This window comes from Onychostoma macrolepis, chromosome 03 (assembly GCF_012432095.1).
Source record: "Onychostoma macrolepis isolate SWU-2019 chromosome 03, ASM1243209v1, whole genome shotgun sequence".
In the NCBI taxonomy this organism is placed as follows: Eukaryota; Metazoa; Chordata; class Actinopteri; order Cypriniformes; family Cyprinidae; genus Onychostoma; species Onychostoma macrolepis.
Window position 1 is genome coordinate 30182031 of NC_081157.1, and position 18346 is coordinate 30200376.

The window sequence follows — 18346 nt, forward strand, 5'->3', positions numbered from 1 at the left end:
TGAATTTTGCCCTAGAAAGTCATTATTTTTGATTACATCCTTTCCTGAGATGGCAAGACAAACCATCACCTGATTTTAATCAAAACATAAAAGAATCCCATTAAAACGACAAAGACAGCAAAGAGTATTGTTAAAGGTTTTGGTAAAACCATACTTAGCCACTTCACTTTCACTAAAATAATCCAGAACGGCAGGCCAAGTATTTGAAGTCCTTACTGACAGTAAGATTCTGAAAACATTACAAAGTTTATTACACGGCTCTCTGAATACTCGATTCTTACAGGTCACTTTATACCCTGATAATTATACATTCCCTAGCTGTACATTTACCCTTATGCAGTAAGTAAGAGATTTTATAAAGTTCATAAAAGGGTAAAATCATCAAGAGAATAAAGTTTAAATGTGCATCAAGTGGTTGGAAAAGAATTAAATGCAGAAAAGTGCGAGAAGGTGAAGAAATGTGAGATGCTGGCCTTGCTAGTGCTGCAACTGCACAATGTATGTTTCCCTCTTGACTCTAGAAAAAAACACATTACAATTTAAAGTAATGGGTTACTATATTATAGATTAAAATGAATAACTAATGATTTAAATTCTTAAGCATTTTCAAAGGCAAGAAACAGAAAGCTGAATCTGAAGAGTTTTCTCTCTCTCAGTTTTATTTTGTGGTTAGAGAACAATTGTCGATGCACAAGTGAAGACAGACACCTTGTGTTGACAAGTGAAACTGCGCATAGTTTCAACCTCATTTAAACGCGTCCTTGTGAAACTCCAGCATCCGGGCACTCCGACATCCGGGGTTTGCCGCTGCCTTGTTCTTTCTCTGTTTATAAACAGAAAGAGCGCAGAATGGTCGGTGCGCCGTGACGTCACCCCTCAGACCACGTCACTTTATTTTGACCTTCCTAAATGTTTTTCATACCGACCGAGAAACACCACTCATCAAAGTTCACCTGGATTTAGTTACAGTCCGAGCAAGCACGCGTGCATTCGACATCAAATGCACTTCTTTTTTATTGCCACATGTAACGCACGTGTCGTCCGGTTCCAGGAACTGAAACAATATTAACCTTTAATTTGCCGGAGAGCTTAGAGTAAGCCCTGCCAAAATAGCCGGGGGGAAAATAAACATCTCCGACGGACTCTAAACGATATCGCACTATTCTCCGCCAACGGTTTCAGAACTAATGAAAGGTAAACAAAGATTCAAATCACGCCCCGCTCCGGTCCGTTAATCCGTGACGTGTTTTCCACGCGCCATCTCCATGTTTTGACTACCACCACCAACAGCAACACGGTGAACCCTGCCAACACATAGCCGTTGCGCTTGCAATCCCCTCTGTGTTTTTCAACAAAATGGCTGATTTAGGGGATGATACCGGAGCGAGAGCCCTACTGGCGCTCAAATCTGCGCCTTGTAGCCCGGTGGCTGTTTCTATCCCGCCGATGTACACGCTTTCCTCCTCGACTTCGCCCGTAATCACACCATCCATGTCCCTCTCCCCTCCGTCGCAGGCCCTCGCTCGCCTGGAAGGCAGGGACTTCGAGTTCGCCATGCGCCAGAGGACGGTCACCGTGGGGCGGAATTCGTCGCACGGCTCCGTGGATGTCAACATGGGCCACTCGAGCTTCATATCCAGGAGACATCTGCAGATCAGCTTCGAGGAGCCTCATTTCTACCTGCGCTGTCTCGGCAAGAACGGTGTGTTTGTCGATGGCGTTTTCCAGAGGAGAGGCGCACCTCCACTTCTCCTGCCGAGGGAGTAAGTTACTAAAATGAGATCTGTTTCCTTACATTAGCTTCTGTGGCCAGATGGAGAGCGAATGCACTACACATACAAGAGATTAATTTAACCTGCTTAATGCAGCTCCTGCGTAATCCGACTAAACTACATGCTAGAGAATACGAGAACTGTCAGAAACCGACTTCAGGGTACTTGCCGTTTATGATGTAACGTACAAATTATTTTATGCATTTATTTAGAGAGAAAAAAATGCAATGGCTACAAAATTGTTTTGGCTCGGGATAATCTGACAGTATTAATCTGCTACTGTGAGTGTAGTATGCTCTTAAATATAAAGGTTCTAAATTGGCATCAATGGAAGTGGAGAACCTTAAATATCCATGGAACCTTTCAAATGCAGAAAAGGTTCTTTAGATTTGTAAAATGTTTTTCAAAATGGTTCTTTTAGGAACTGTTCACTGAAAGGTTCTTTGGGGAACCACAAATGGTTCTTCTATGGCATCACTACACAAACACCCCATTGGAACCTTTATTTTTAAGAGTGTAATTCAGTCAGTTAAAGGGATAGTTCACCCAAAATTACAATTCTGGCATCATTTCTTCACCCTCATGTTCCAAACTTATATGACTTTATTTCTTCGGTGTATTTCTACAGTTTTTTTTTCTCAGGAAATGTTGACCAAGGCTGTCAGTTCTGTCTAAATCCTGTTGTGTTCCATTGAAGAAATGCAAGTTTGGAATAACATGAGGGTGTGTAAAGAATAACACATTTTTGGCTCAAGTATCCCTTTAGGCCCTGGATCTGGTTCAGTCAATGGATCAGGATTTTCTATATATTATAAATTTACTGACCCCTGAGTATTTGTTTTGGTGAGGTTGGCACTCAAGACGGGTTAAAATACAAACATGAAAAGTTAAACGTTTCACATTACGACCACAGGAACTGTGTGCACGACAGAGACTGGATCCACCGCATGATTTTGTGGGCAGATGTGAGATACAGGACACATTTATGACACATCAGTAGTAACCGCTTTATGATCTTCTGCAGACAAAGAAAAGAGGGGAAGACCTAGTAATGCTATAATGAAGCATTTCGAACAACTATGTTTGAGTAGTAATATGGCATTGTTTGTACACAGTCCTCATGCAGTCTTATTTTTGTTTAGATTGTTTTGAACTGTAAACAATCATTACAGTTGTCAGTATAAAGTGTAATTTTGTTCATTTCAATTCATTTCTGTAATTTCAAGTTTTTGGAATTTGAAACTGGTTTTTAACTATTTTCAAGTTTGAGTTTTCAAAGTATCTTTTTTTTCCTTTCAAATTATTTGAATTTGTATTTAAAACATATTTGGAATTTGATTTAAAATTCAAATTTAATTAAACAAACAGTAAAAAAAAAAAAAAAAGGTGAAATCTTGCATTTAAAATATAAATTTGTATTTAAAGACAATGTCCTTTTTTTCACATTACTCTTCCCATGTTTTAGTTGCTGTTCTGCTTACACTAAGTTATAAGTTTAGCAGTATAGTTATGATTATCTTAGTAACAATCACCTTTGTAAAACCAATCTGTGAGTAGTTGATAATCCTACTAAATTAGGTGTTTTTGATAAAGTATACCACAAGTAAACAGTTTCATTATCAGTAATCTGTAGAGTTAATAATCAGTATGAAAGCAGTTCTCATGCCATTGACAGTTTAGCCTCAAATATAAACACTAATGATTGAGAAGTGGATAAACTAGTTAACTAGATCAGACTGATCTCTGCATAGTTGTGCTGAACAGTATTGTTGTGACTAGAGTTCAGCTCTTTGTGACTCTTAAATTTTATTAAAATCACTATTTGGCTTCCTCGTTCTTATCAGAATTGCTTTTACTGTGACTCAGTGTGTGCCATCTGTCTTATCAATGCAGAATAGATCTGTGGAGCTTGTTGTCATGGAGGTCAGAGCGAGTATTCCTGCAGACTGCTGTGAAAACATGGACAGACTGAACCCATAATGGGCGCATGCCAAGCCAGCCATTCACAACAACTGCAGTGTGTATGCTGTAGCATTAAATGTGGCTTCCTGGTGTAGCACTTGTGTAAATACGTCCAGTGGAGGCGGTACACCAATTCATCATTCTCTCTGGCTGCACTGCCGACTGAGAAAAGGGGTGAAAGGGAGGGTTCATTTTTACTCGAAAGTTCACATTTTGTTGGTCCCAAACAGAACCATAGCCTAACAGTTACGTAATTAGAGTTTTCACACAGATTATTTGTCTTGTGTTCACTGTCCACGTATCATCTTTAATGGAAAGGAAAGGTTTGATTATCAATGCCATACAAACCTTTTTACAGGCTCAAGGACATGTATTCAGTATAGCAGTAGAGAGATCATGTCTGAGCAGTGTGGCTGTTGTTAATGTTAAATGAAGTCTGTGAGGGAAATGCAAAGAAAAATCTCTGTAGTTTTCCACCAGTCTCAAAACATTGTCCTTGTTCTATGGTCAGAAATCCTTTTTTTTTTTTTTTCTCTAAGAAATTAATACTTTAATTCAGTTAAAGCGACATTTATAATAATACAAAAGATTTCTCTTTCAAATAAATGCTGTTTTTTTTTTTTTTACTTTCAGTTCATTAAAGAATCTTGAAAAAAAAAGAAAGTCACAAAAATACTAAGCAGCACAACTGTTTTCAACATTGAAAATAAGAAATGTTTCTAAGAAGCAAATCGGCATATTAGAATGATTTCTGAAGGATCATGTGACACTGAAGACGGGAGTAATGATTCTGAAAATTCAGATTTACCATCACTGGAATTACAGTTTTTACGGTATTGTTAATCAGTGTATGTGAGTATTGGAGACTTCTTTCAAAAAACATTAAAAAATCTTACCAACTCCAAACTTTTAAACGGTATGTCAAAAGTTAGTGTTTATTGGTTTGCAAGTTTTAAGGGGCAAAAAGTGTTTTTTTTAGCATTGATCTTATAAAATCAACTTTTATACCTTAACGTGTCTATATTTTTCTCTACAGGTGCACATTTCGATTTCCCAGTACGGTGATAAAGATTCAGTTTACGGCGCTGTACCACAAGGAGACACAGAAGGAGGAGGCTCCTGTATCCCCTGTGAGACCCCTTTACCCTCAAATCTCTCCGCTGAAAATCAGCATTCCTGAAAATGACTTCAGAAGTATGATGAGTCCCCTGCCTTCACCGACAGGAACTATTAGGTACGACTTCATCCGAACGACCACACACAGAAAAACTGTTTCATTAGAGAACCAGTTCTTTTCCAGATCTTTTTGAAAGTAGATTTTGTTCTCATAATGTTGCTGAAATGCAAACAAATTAAAAATAAACAAAAGCAAAAGCTTGCAGCACAGCAATGTGTTTTCTGTGCAAAACTACAGAAGTATATGCCGTATTGAAAGGATTATCAATAATTGGACAACAAAACAATAGGTTTTGCATAGTCCTATTATTATGTCTATTTAAGCAAAGGTCAAATTTGAATAGGTTTGTAAAGTACAATCCTGCATTTATGCTGAAGCATCAGAATTTGCATGCGATAGGAGATGCTTGATTTTGATGGGTGTTTGAAGCTGTCAGGCTTCGTTGTATATGTAGTCAGATGCAATAGTGGTGGGAAAAGCCTGCCCCTGGTGGCCTCTCCGCTCTTCTGCACCACGTGTGGCCCTCAAAGCTAGCATGCTGTGTGCACATACCATATATGGCATGTGCTGAGCTTGGAGCGCTCTGATTGGTCGGTCAGAAAGTGTTGTGGTTTGGTGTTTTGAGTCACAGATAGTTTCCTTTTTCCGAGGCCTCCAAACACCCCCCTCATCCCACTCCTTGGACTGCTCCTACACCCAACACAAACAGACACATGCTTTCTGTCCTTCCTGATTCCTCTTCCCTTACTGGGGGGAATATTTCCTTCTATTCAGCTCTGCAAGCATTGGAACTGGTTATCCACGACTGAGCTGCAGTTTCTACTGTAGTATTTTTCTCTCGTATCCTATCAGTCTGTGTGAAGTGATAGATTAGGGACATTTCCCAGATTGTCAGCCTGCTGCACAAACAGCAGATGTGTGTAAAGCTTTGAATTCCACACACATGGAGCTACTTGAACAACTGCCATGTACAGTACAAGCAGCAATATCAGCCTCTCCTTTGCACATATTTGTCTCATTTCCTTTTTTAAATACAATTTTGATAAGGTGATAACACTTCAGTGAGGTTAACATCAGTTATGCATAAGTATCATAAACTTACATTGAACAACTTTTTTTTCTTTTTCCACAGCTTTATTAGTCTAGATTAGTGTCCATAAAATTAAAAACAAAGTTTTGTAAATCTGAGCTTATGCTCATTAAGGCTGCATTTATTTTATCAAAAATAGTACAGACAGTAATATTGTGAAATATTATTACAACTTAAAGGAACTGTATTTGTTCATATTTTTTAAAATGTAATTTATTCTTCTGACGGCAAAGCTGAATTTTCAGCATCATTACTTCAGTCTTCAGTGTCACATGATCCATCAGAAATCATTCTAATATGCTGATTTGCTTCTCAAGAAACATTTCTTCTTATTATCAATGTTTTCAGGCATCTTGCATAAATATAACATTCATAAGAACAGCATTTATTTTAATATTTTGTAACCATGTAAATATCCTTGCTGTCTCTTCTGATCAATTAAATGCAAACATGTTGAATAAAAGTGATAATAATTAAAAAAAAAAAAAAAAAAAATCTTACCAACCTCAAACTTTTAAACGGTAGTTTATACCAGTGGTTCTCAAACCTGTCCTGGGGACCCCCAGTCACCACACATTTTGTATGTCTCTCTCATAGGCCACACCCATTTCAAGTCTTGCAGACTGTACTAATGAGCTGATGAGTTGAATCAGGTGTGTTAAATGAGGGAGACATACAAAATATGCTGTGGTTGGGGGGTCCCCAGGACAGGTTAGAGAACCACTGGTTTATACTATAGAAATTAGCATTAATAAATGTTGAAAAAGTATTTTTCAATCATTCTTAGTTCATATTACATAATGTATTAGATTAATATCAACAATTTTAACCTTATTGTAAAATGTTACCAATAAAACTAAATGTTGGGTTGAATTATTTTTGATTCAGAAAAGATTTCTGTTAGTAAAGTGGGTTAATGATCAATTGGTTAAATAGTTGTCTCCTGTAAATCATTACTGCACATGACCCTTTGGAATCACATGGCTGTGCTTCAACAACCTTCACTGTTTATACTACAGTATGTTTTGAACTTGAGTAGCACTAAAAGTCGTGGTTTGCTATTGCTTTTAATATAAATGCATTGCATAATGCATATTTTGACCTAAAACATGTTTCAAATGAGTTCATCACATCAAACCTAGTAAACTGGGTCAGTTCTGAAAGGCTCTTGGACAGTAAATATAAATGACCCAAAATGCATGAAATATTTCTTGACTTGATACCAATAATGAATTATTGGTAGTGACATATTATTATTTTATTGTATTATTATTTTATAATTTGGGGTCCATATTATGATATAAATTATATAAATTCCAATAGAAATTCCTTGGGGGTTTTATTTTTAACTAGGACATACATTTTGCTTTTGAATAATTTTATTTATTGATTTTTGCATTTAATTGACACTCTTTTAGGATAGAAGTTTCAGTTTTAGTACAAGTCTCAGGCTGTATTTTTTGCTTGTCCTTAAGTTGTTTTTTTTAATTCGGTTCAGCTGTTGTGAAAATGCTGCCTCAGGACTGGACTTCAACCCAAAGCACCCCGCCCGCTGTGCCCTCATGCACACAATTGCCTTCCCCCGGCCGGCCACTCAGAGAGGCCTGTTTGTCTCTGCCCGCGCAACACAATGGAGCCTGCAGCACAACAGCCTTATCTGAGTGCTCTGTTGTGCCCTGCTGTCAGAAAGCCAGTGGTAAAAAATAACACAGCGAGTGAAGGAATGGTGGGGTGTGTCTGTGTTATGGGAGACTTTCCGAGCTGTTGACAATAAACGACAGCCTTAAAATAGCATTGCTCAGGATGTCTTTCTGTCACTATCAGTCTAAATAATAGAGTTATTATCATTACATTTCGGAAACCCTGCGGCTAATGGCTCAGTAATTATTTTGTTTGTTTATCTGAATGGTTGGGTTTATAGGGCACAGGGCCACCTACTGGCACATTGTTTTTCATGTCTGGTGCATAACAAGGGTTATAATATGGGTTATGATGTTGTGGGTTAATTTCAATGTGTGTGTAATCTGCTGTCAGTCAATTCAACATGTCCCTTAGTTTGTAAAAACACACAGGAAACATGTTTAAGCTGACACACTTAAAATGGGGGTTAGAAGGCAAGCAAGTCGGAGGGTTAAAAAGCAGAAACTTGAAGCTTGGATTTTTGCATGAGGTTGTTCTGGTGTTGTGTTACTATTTTATGCAAACAGTGCTTTATGGATGATCATATCTAGAGATTCGCAGTATACTGGGACCATTAAGAGTTTTCTGGTTGATATTGACTATTTATTGGTCGATATTGGATGTTTTTTCTTGCTCAAAAAAACTATTTTGGCTTGATGTGGTGAAAGTGACGAGGTTTACTTTCTCGGGTAGTTCTGACAAGTTTACATAAGTATTTTTTATTTTTTTGGGTTGTACACTATCGTTCAAAAGTTTAATTTTTATTTTATTTTTTTGTTGTTGTTGTTTTTAATCTTTTTAAATAAATTGATAGCTTTATTTAGCAAGAATGTATTAAATTGACCAAAAGTGACCGTGAAGGCATTTATAATGTTACAAAAGACTTCCAAGTCAAATAAATGCTATTTAGTTTGAACTTTATATTCATCAAAGGATCCTGAGGAAAGTATCATGGTTTTCGCAAAAATCTTAAGCAACACAACTGTTTTCAAAATTAATAATAATGAGAGATGTTTCTTGAGCAGCAAATCAGCATATCAGAATGATTACTGAAGGATCGTGTCGATTCGTGTGACACTGGAGTAGTGATGCTGAAATTTCAACTTTGCATCACAGGAATAAATTACACTTTAAAATATATAAAATATACACTATTAAATATATATTGCGGTTTTTGCTGGGGTTTTTTTTATCAAATAAATGCAACCTTGGTGAGCACTAAAGATTGCTTTTAAGACTTAACATTTAATTGTAATATAATAATAAACAGGCATATTCCTTAATTATCTGATGCAGTCTTCTTGGACTGTTATAGATCATGTTTTCACACCTTTATGTCCATATTTTCTCCACCCAGTGTTCCCAATTCCTGCCCAGCGAGCCCTCGGGGTGCAGGTTCCTCAGGATACCGCTACGGGCGCAACATCACCTCAGATCTCCAACTGGCAGCAGAGTACGCAGCCAAAGCTGTGTCAGAACAGCGCACTGAAGCCACAGGAGGCGATAGTCCTAAGGTAAGAGCCTCCAGCATCTTAATGCATGTCAGTGTCAATATCAGTGCGTTTGTTCCCAAGATTCACTGTCCGCTATTCCTTCAGGATGAGTCCAAACCTCCATACTCGTATGCTCAGTTGATAGTCCAGGCCATCTCGTCTGCACCGGACAGACAGCTAACACTAAGTGGCATCTACGCTCACATCACCAAGCATTATCCCTACTACAGGACGGCCGACAAAGGCTGGCAGGTCAGTTTATTTGCTAAAAATTGTTGTTAGTTGATCTGTCATGTTTGTGTGCTAATTTGCATTTTCTTAATCTCATTTCGCTCCAGAACTCCATTAGACACAACCTATCTCTGAACCGCTACTTTATTAAAGTGCCGCGCTCACAGGAAGAGCCAGGCAAAGGTTCATTCTGGCGTGTGGACCCCTCATCAGAGTCCAAGTTGGTGGAGCAGGCCTTCAGAAAGCGCCGGCAGAGAGGAGTGTCCTGTTTCCGCACACCGTTCGGCCCGTTGTCCTCAAGGTGAGATGTCTCAGACCCCCGCTAACCCTGCACGCACCCGTCGTCCCCTTATAACACTCACACTTTCTGATGTAATAGAAGCCTGCTTAGCCTATTCTGTTTCCCTTTTTATTCCCCTTCTGTCTGTTTCTTCACTGGGCAGAACAAAGTAAGTCTGTCACCTCTTTGTATTTAATCCGTTTCATTTATTTGTTAAGGAGTCATTTGGTAAAGCAGCATCAGTCACACCCATCCTTATGCTCTCTGCTTTTAACACTCTGTATAATCTTGCATTAAACTTGGGTCCAAAATTAACTGCCTGTAATGCATAATTTAAACATTGAAAACTGCAGTGTTTTAGTCATTTATTGAGATGCACCGAATGTTCGGCAACTGAAATTATACCGAATAAGTTAAAAGACCGAATAAATTGTACCGAACAATGATGTGACGCGTGCTAATGCAGCAAACATGTCGGCAGTGTGAAAGCATTTAAAAGTGTCCGAGAAAGACGCAAAAATCATTACAAGCACCGACAGCCAGAGACTGCTTAGCGCTGCATCTCATGTCTCTGATGAGAATAGGAAGGAGTGGTTGTTTCTTGTTACTTTATGATGATTGAAATAGTGAAATGGCCTCAAACGATTAGTAAATACGCTGCAGAAAGTTATGTTTTCAAATACACGCAAGAATTGCATGTATTCAAACAGTGCTGCACAAGCTCGCGGCACGATCTGCTTGTTAGCCAGGGTTCAAAGTCCAAATCTGCGCTGAAACAGTGTTACTCGTTAGTTGCTCAGTAACATTTTTATGCATTTTTACAATAAAATAAGAAAAGTAAGACAATAACAATGATAATAATTATGACCACTCTGTTAATACATTTGACACTCGCACATAGTGTTCAAATTGGTATCTGTAATAATTTCTAATGTTTTAAAAATATATATTTTCTGCACAGCAAGGCTGCGTTATTTGTACAGTAAAAAATACATTACTGATTCAAAACGGGGGTCTCAATAATGGCCAAAAAATATTATTTTACTAACTTAATGTTAAATTGTGCTTTGTTGGTATAGTGTCTGCTAGAATGGTAAAAAATGTTCAGTGTTAAGTAAGCATTTTTAAATAGTTGTTTTGTAATTGATTTTTTCTTTGAAAAGCTAGACAAAACCGTAAAAAGTAGGGATGCTCCGATCAGGATTTTTGCAGCCGATACCGAGTACCGAATTCTTGTCATGGTGATCGGCCGATACTGATGCCGATTCTGATGCTTCAAGCTTTATATAACATATGTAATAATGTTATATAAATAATCACAAAAATTATTCCTTATACAGTGAACATTTAAATATTCATTTAATGCGCTTTATTCAACCGTGCCGTTTCTCTCTCTCTCTGGACGCGCGCCGGCACCAAGTTTAAGAGCTGCGATGACGTGGTTATTCCAACAACAGAAACACGGTGAGCAGCAAAAAATGATAGATTACTTTCACTAAAGCACAGCAGAAAACAACAATACTGCAAATAAAGTTATTTTTATTTCTATCTATATTTATCTATCTATAACCTACTCTTGAGTATTCAAGCCAGATTATTATCCATGTTATGTATGTTAGAGTGAGGACAAAATAAATAGAAACATTTAAACTCCAACATGGAGAAGTCTAATGTAACTCATAAGGTTTAATACTGTCCAATAAGACTGAAGAGGAAAAATAACTAGAAACATTTAAACTACTGAAAGAACAAAACGGAGTAGTTCGATCACGGTTTATCCACGGGCGATGCGGATAATCCGCGGGTCAGATAATAAAAAAATGCATTCTGATTATTTGCAGGTGGATAAAATACATTTTTCATCAGGCAGACGATTTAATTTGTGTGTGATTTTTGCCTGATCGGGAAGTTGCAGTGACAGAAACGGTGACATTCCAGATAAAAGTTTGAAAGGAGTAAAGCCTGTGTTAATGCTATTGAGTGGGCTAATATGGCCAAAGAAGATATTTTTGTATCGAAGCATCCCTAGTAAAAAGCACATTTTGGATATTTAATTTAGGCAGTGGTGAAAATAATTGGCAAAATATATGGGGGAAAAATGCAACAACAACAAAAAACGTATTCGGCCTTCGGCCCAGTGTTTCATGTTGTTTGGCTTTGGCCAAGAATTTTCATTTCGGTGCATCCCTAGTATTTTAGTAAGAGCCACCACTTTACCAAGAGACTGGCTGATGGATCCTCCAAGGCATTCACAGATTAATAATTAACTTATCTTAGGATCAACTAACTTTGTATCAATGTCAAGAAAACTATATCAGTGTCAAGAAAACCGTATCGGTGTCAAGCGATTGATACTTTTGTTCAACAAAAGCCCTATTCGGATGGCAATTGTTTCTCATGGAGACGTAAGTGATTCTCACCATTTACAGGGGGTAGTCAGTGATTTAATTGCCGTCTGAATCCAGAATGTCGGTGTTTATCTCTCACCACCCCTGTAAAATTCCCCGGCCTAATTACCTGCTGGTTTTTTTTTGACAAACACCAAGGTCGTGTGGTAATTTAATTGCCGTCCGAATCCACATCTCTGAGTTTACAAGAAGAAATTGATTCAAAATTCAGTGTTTAAACCCTTTATGAGCACTCCCAAACACAGTACAGTAACTGTTGTACTTCGGTGTAATTTGCATAAATATTTATTTCTGAAATGCTGGAAAGTATTTAAAAGAAAGATACTTCATAACTGCTCCACCACAGCGACTGGGAGCAGAAAGAGATGAAAAGCACGTAAACATTCGAAATGGGTCTTTATAATGGCAGCAGCAGGTATGCAACAGAATTGTATTTTTTTACATTTTATTTACAGCAGACAATCATGTGACTGGCCCAGCGCGTTCCCAGGTTCGTAGGATCACAGAACTCGCTCCTCCACTGTAAATAAATCACCGTCCGAATCCATGAGTTTTATCACTGAGGTGATACGTAAGTTTATTTTTACCGACGTCCATATGAGAAACAATTACTGTCCGAATCAGGCTAAAGACACATCAAATTGGTCAAAGGTGACAGTAATAAAGACATTTTTTAATGTTAAAGATTTCTGTTCCCAATCATCCTGATAATAATGTAAAATAATACAAAAATATTAAACAGGACAGCAGTGTGTGTTTATATATATGTGTATATATATTTATACCACAGTTCTTTCCGGTCCTCGAATCTGTTTGGCTGATAGGAGTGTGATATTGTAGTGATAACAGAACCGTTTCACCGTTTGTATCACTCCGTTTGCAGTATTTCTCACAGTGAGAGTCATGGTGGATGGCTGATATAAAGCCTATATAATTTTATTTATTTTAATTAATATTTAAGAAATTTGAAATCATTTGAAATCACAGCTGGATTCAACTAAGTTTGCAAGGTTTGTGAAATTAAATGTTCATTTGACATTCAAAGATTTGTTTAAATGATTTAAATGCATATTTGCTAAATGCTGACAGCAAGAGAAAGTATTATAATGTTTGCCTTTCTATTACTAATAATATGATAGCAATTGTTATAATATTTTTTGTATACATTTTAATCCCTTTGTTTAACAGTTCTATCTGATTATTAGACAGACTTCTTCTATCCGTATTAGACAGAACCGTTAAGGATGACGGCGAGCAAGAGGGAGAATGTGAGCACTCGGAAAATTTGCCTTTACGTTTTCATGAGACGTGAGCTCCAGGGCGTCAGCGGCCATTCAGCGCTCATAAACCCGCCTAGAGCAGCTTTACCTCGGCCAGATCTTCTGTAATTTGCTGCTGGCTCTGATGTCTCTATAGTGGTTAAATATAATATATAATTTGTTTTGGGTAAATCTAAAGGGCAGTCTTTGGCTACTAGTTCTAAAGTGACATTTTCTAGTAATGGAGGCTTGGGCTCAGCTGTTAAACTGTCAACTTGAGATTTGAATCCAGTAGGAAGGAAGTAGTTCTGCACAAAAGAGGGTTTTTAAAGACACTCCGTTGTTGTTTATGTATTTACACACTCTTGCTGTTGAACTGTTGTATAAACGCAATATCACACGAGTAGCAGTGTGATATGGCTGTATATCGGCATGCTGTGATTACCTATGGCCAAATCACAGCTGTGCCGATATACAACCATATCACACTGCTACAAGTGTTATATATTACACTTATATAATATATATATATATATATATATATATATATATATATATATATATATATATATATATATATATATATATATATTATTTGATGTAATTATGCTAAGTTTAACATTTCAAATTGTACAGATTAACATTAGTCAATACGTTATATAAGACACCTCCATCCAAAATCGAGTTGGCTAGTGAGGTGCCTCCTATTTAGAGGTTGTAATTTTACATTTAAAAAAAAAAGTGTCCAATTTCTGCACCTCACAAGGCAGCACACAAAGTGGTGTCAAAAATGGTTGGTTCCAAACAGGATTCATTATTTGCTAGGCTCAAACAAAAAGATCAGTGTTTTGAAAGCTTTTATGTTGGAAAATGTTCCCGTTCAAATTGTTCAACTTAGGCAGGTGAGGCAAGAAGTTATTTTTGGACCCTGCTTGGCGAGTAACATCTGAACATGTATGTGTAGCATTCACAGTGTTCTATGAGAGTTTCTGTGTGGCATATGACTGACACATCATTGTGTTGGTTTCAGGAGCGCTCCAGCATCTCCCACCCACTCCGGCCTCCTCTCTCCACACTCGAGTGGCCTCCAGACCCCCGAGTGTCTGTCACGGGAAGGATCACCAGTGTCTCATGAGCATGACTTTGGTTCTAAGCTTGCTTCTGTGCCCGAGTACCGATACTCCCAGAGTGCACCAGGTGAGCGTGTTTCCTTTCATAGCACTGCAGTACTGACTGACTAACTGCACAGCAGTGTGCGTGACTAGCAGTGTTTGGATGTAAAGTCTCCAAATAGAAGCAATACTAACTTACCTACATTTTCCCAGTAGTGTGATAGTAGCTCAGCTGTTGTCAAAATAGTGGAGCTTTTCCTATTTAAAAAAGTATTTTTGTAGGATTTTTTTTTTTTAGCTTGACAAAATTTCAAGTCAAATTTGTTTAGCACTTTTCACAATACATATCATTTAAAAGAAGCTTTACACAAAATCATGATGTTAATGTTTGTACGTTGTGTTTATATGATTGTCTTAATGGTTTAGCAAATTATATAAACATCAAGCATTTCTGATTTATATAGTAGTATTAGTATATTTCGCCCTACGTGAGTATACTAAATGTATGTGCATAAAGTTGGACATACTTATATATCCAACTTTGTATAAAGAGCTGGGTCATTATATAGTTACATTTTGCAATGAAGAAAAAAAATTAATAAAAAGGATTTGTGACATGCTGCATTCAAGTCCTCCTGGGACATTCGTACTTATTAGTTGACAAGTCGTAATAACAACGTCAGGTGCGTTCAAGTTACTTTGGTCGGAACAGTACGGCAAATTGACTTTTCTACATAAAATTCAACGATTTTTTTAAACTAATGTTACATCTGCAAAATGATGAATAAAGAATGTGATGTAAACTGTATCATTATGTTCAATGGCAATTATACTATAATATAAAACTGTAAGTTACATATACAAAATATTATTTGACATTGCAAAAAATAAATATTCAACAAATGTACCGTCAGTACAGACGCTGCATATCTATAATCTTTGGCTGCGTCCATTGCATCCGACACGTTTTCTCACTGACACGCCCCCAACTCGGAAACTCAGGGCTTAAAGAAAATTGAGTATCCCACTCGTAACAACGACTTGGTTTACTTTCATAAATTAAGATCTATCCGACATGACTTGAATGCACCAATAGTATATATCGCTTTACATAAGTGTACTGTATGTTGAGAAGGTTGAATATATATCCAACATATAATCGTTGCAGTTAATAGTGTTCACCGTCTGTTTGATTACATGTAATTTGTAACTAACTGCATGATCTTCACTGTACATTTCTTCCATAGTCACCACTAATAACCTACTCCTAAATATAATGTAGAAACTTCAAATTTTCTGTAAAGCTGCTTTGCAGCGATTTGTATCTCGAAAAGCGCCATACAAATAAACTTGAAATGAATTGAATTTTAAATAGCTACAGTTACAGGGTTGAGATTTGATGTACACTATGTATTGCTGTACGTGAGTATACTGTATGTATGCAGGTAATAAAATCCAATATTAATGTATCACTGGGCAATAATTTAGCAGTTGACATTTAAGCAGATGAGATATATAGTGTATACCGCTTAATGTGAATGTACTGTTAGTATCGGTTTAAGATTGGATATACTTATAGTAGTTGTATAATCTTCTATTAATTATGAACTGTTTTGAGTTCATGTTTTTATTATCATACACAGGTGATTTTTGTTTGTTTGCTTGTTTGTTGAATTTGAATAATGTATTAATGTTATCAATGTAATTTTATGCCTCTTTTGTTTTGGTTTCATATGTTTTGTTTTGTTTTGTTTTGTTTTTATTTTATTTTTATTAGTTTTTTTTTTGTTTGTTTGTTATAACTTATAGTGTAGCTAACTACTTTTTCTATCTATGCCTTCTTGGCAAGCTATTAATTCAGATTCACTTCTCGAGCACTAAATATATTTTCTCAGACTCTCTATAATTCTTTTTGTCTCTCAGGCTCTCCAGTGAGTGCTCAGCCTGTAATCATGGCCGTGCCATCTCAGTCCTCAGCCGCGATACCCAAGCCTGTGGCTTACATGCCGGCCTCCATCATTAGCTCCTCCCAGGCCTCTGGTCAGGCCATCCATGTGGTGCAGCAGGCGCCAGCTGTCACCATGGTTCGTGTACTGACCACCTCAACCAGCTCCCCCAATGGCTATATCCTAGCTAACACCACCTCATCAAGCTCTGGAGAGGGACCTGGAGATCAAAGAGGTACAACAACCCATTTCCTCTTGTTTTATTGCAGAACGTTTTTTACAAAATCTACATGTATATCCAATTTTTAAAATGTGCACTCTCTGTGAACAGTCTTTCCGTCTATGGTCTGTGTAGGTGCAGTGGAGGAGATGCCTGTGGTTGGCAGTAGAGTTATTCAGGCTGTAGGGAGTCACATTAGCTCGGCCAATAGAGGGCAGCAGAGCTACACTGTTGTCCAGCAGAGTGCCATGCACCAGCTTCCTGTGCAGACCATTGCTCAGAATGGCAAACATGCCCTTCCTGTCACCAGTATACCAGCCAGTACTTACGGTATGTGTGCATTGTTCTGAAGCCTGTAAATTTTAAAATTTTGAATGCAAAACCAACATGAATAAAAAGAGTACAGTGTAGTTTTAAACTAGACTTTAAATTTCTCTATTACTGCTCGTCGACCTGTAACAAATTTCTTTGTGTTGTCATCTCTTTTCCCTCAGCTTTTACCAATCCTCTGCAGATCTTGGCTGCGCAAGCTTCAACATCCCCACCTGTGCTGGTCAACAGGCCCTCCGGCATGGAAATCGACCAGTCCAGCATCGACGAGCCCGAACCCAAACGGTCCAAAATGGAGGAGGACAGTGTTGCTCCAGTCCCTCAACCTGTAATTGTTGCAATGAATCAAGAGGCCAGCGAATGAACGAGTGAGTGAGCGAGTGAGCCGACGACCGATCTTTAAAGCACATCTCGCAATATCGTTAAACATATTGAGGGAAACGTGTTTGGTTTTCTTTAAAACAAGAACTTAAAAGTTTTGTAAACGCCCGACATGGGTGACTGATGGAATGTCTTTGTAAGAAGAGGTTGTTGTTTCATGGGGGTAAATTCATTGAGCTACATCTGGCAGCATTAAAATTCAATGCTGACACAGTTTTAATTTTGTAGGGGTTTTTAATCTCGTAAGAATGTTTGAAAGAAGTATGAAGAGAGGTACATGTGCTTAAAGACACCAGCTAGGCATGTGCGCCCAGGTAGTTCCTCACAAGGTACAGCTGAGAGAGTTCTTCTTTTCGGGATGGGGTGGGACCAATACCTATGCAGCTATTACAGTCTGAGACCAAGAGTGTCTCTGAATTGAAGCAGTATATAAAAAGGGTCACAGGAAGCTGTGTGTCACTGCAGTTACCTGTGCGGCCTTTGTGAGGATTTATTTATCTCTCTGTTTAAAAGAAAAAAGGCTATCTTTAATGAAACAAGATTGTTACAACTCAAAGCAGAAATGAGTAGATATAATAGAGGCCTTTTCTAGCTGGAGTCCTTTAACCTACATTATTATAGTGTACAATATATTTTTCTGTGGAGGATTCTCACCTTGCTTGCTTACTACAAAGAGAAATGTCTAGAGAAATGCTAATTTCTTAACTGGTCTATGTTTAGCGCAAAAATTAAAAAGAACTCGATGAATGTAAGTACCGTTTGTTTATTTGTTATGACTCATGGCACCCACTTTTGAACTAAACAATATATTAAACCTTTAGAATGTGTTTGTAGATACATTTTTGATGTTTTGTGGTTAAAAAGCAAAAGTTCACCGTATTTAAGTCGTATCTGTCCATCACCCTTAAAAAGCACTTGGCCAAAATTCTGTTCCCTAAATACCTTAAGCAACATAATCCCGATTGCATCAGCGGATGAATGCAAGCACACGATATGTTGCTGATG

General features: G+C 37.6%; 1 protein-coding gene across 2 annotated transcripts; it reads left to right on the forward strand.

The window, feature by feature from the left end:
* The first annotated feature begins 694 nt into the window (after positions 1-694).
* Positions 695-18088, forward strand: foxk1 (forkhead box K1). 2 transcript variants are annotated; one of them, XM_058770254.1, is made up of 9 exons: positions 695-1763; positions 4771-4968; positions 9039-9195; positions 9280-9426; positions 9513-9706; positions 14383-14549; positions 16388-16645; positions 16742-16960; positions 17125-18088. In XM_058770254.1, the coding sequence occupies exons 1-9, from the start codon at positions 1357-1359 to the stop codon at positions 17322-17324; spliced, it is 1947 nt and encodes a 648-aa protein (XP_058626237.1). In that variant the 5' UTR covers positions 695-1356; the 3' UTR covers positions 17325-18088. The 2 variants fall into 2 exon arrangements, with proteins under 2 accessions (XP_058626237.1, XP_058626238.1); XM_058770255.1 differs by having other exon boundaries at positions 696-1763; positions 16766-16960.
* Positions 18089-18346: the final 258 nt, after the last annotated feature.

Excerpts from the sequence above, each read along its gene's own strand:
- foxk1 (XM_058770254.1), top strand. The coding sequence starts at position 1,357 with ATGGCTGATTTAGGGGATGATACCGGAGCGAGAGCCCTACTGGCGCTC. Across the intron at positions 9,427-9,512 it reads CGGCCGACAAAGGCTGGCAG|AACTCCATTAGACACAACCT; the intron begins GTCAGTTTATTT and ends ATTTCGCTCCAG. Across the intron at positions 16,961-17,124 it reads TATACCAGCCAGTACTTACG|CTTTTACCAATCCTCTGCAG; the intron begins GTATGTGTGCAT and ends CTTTTCCCTCAG.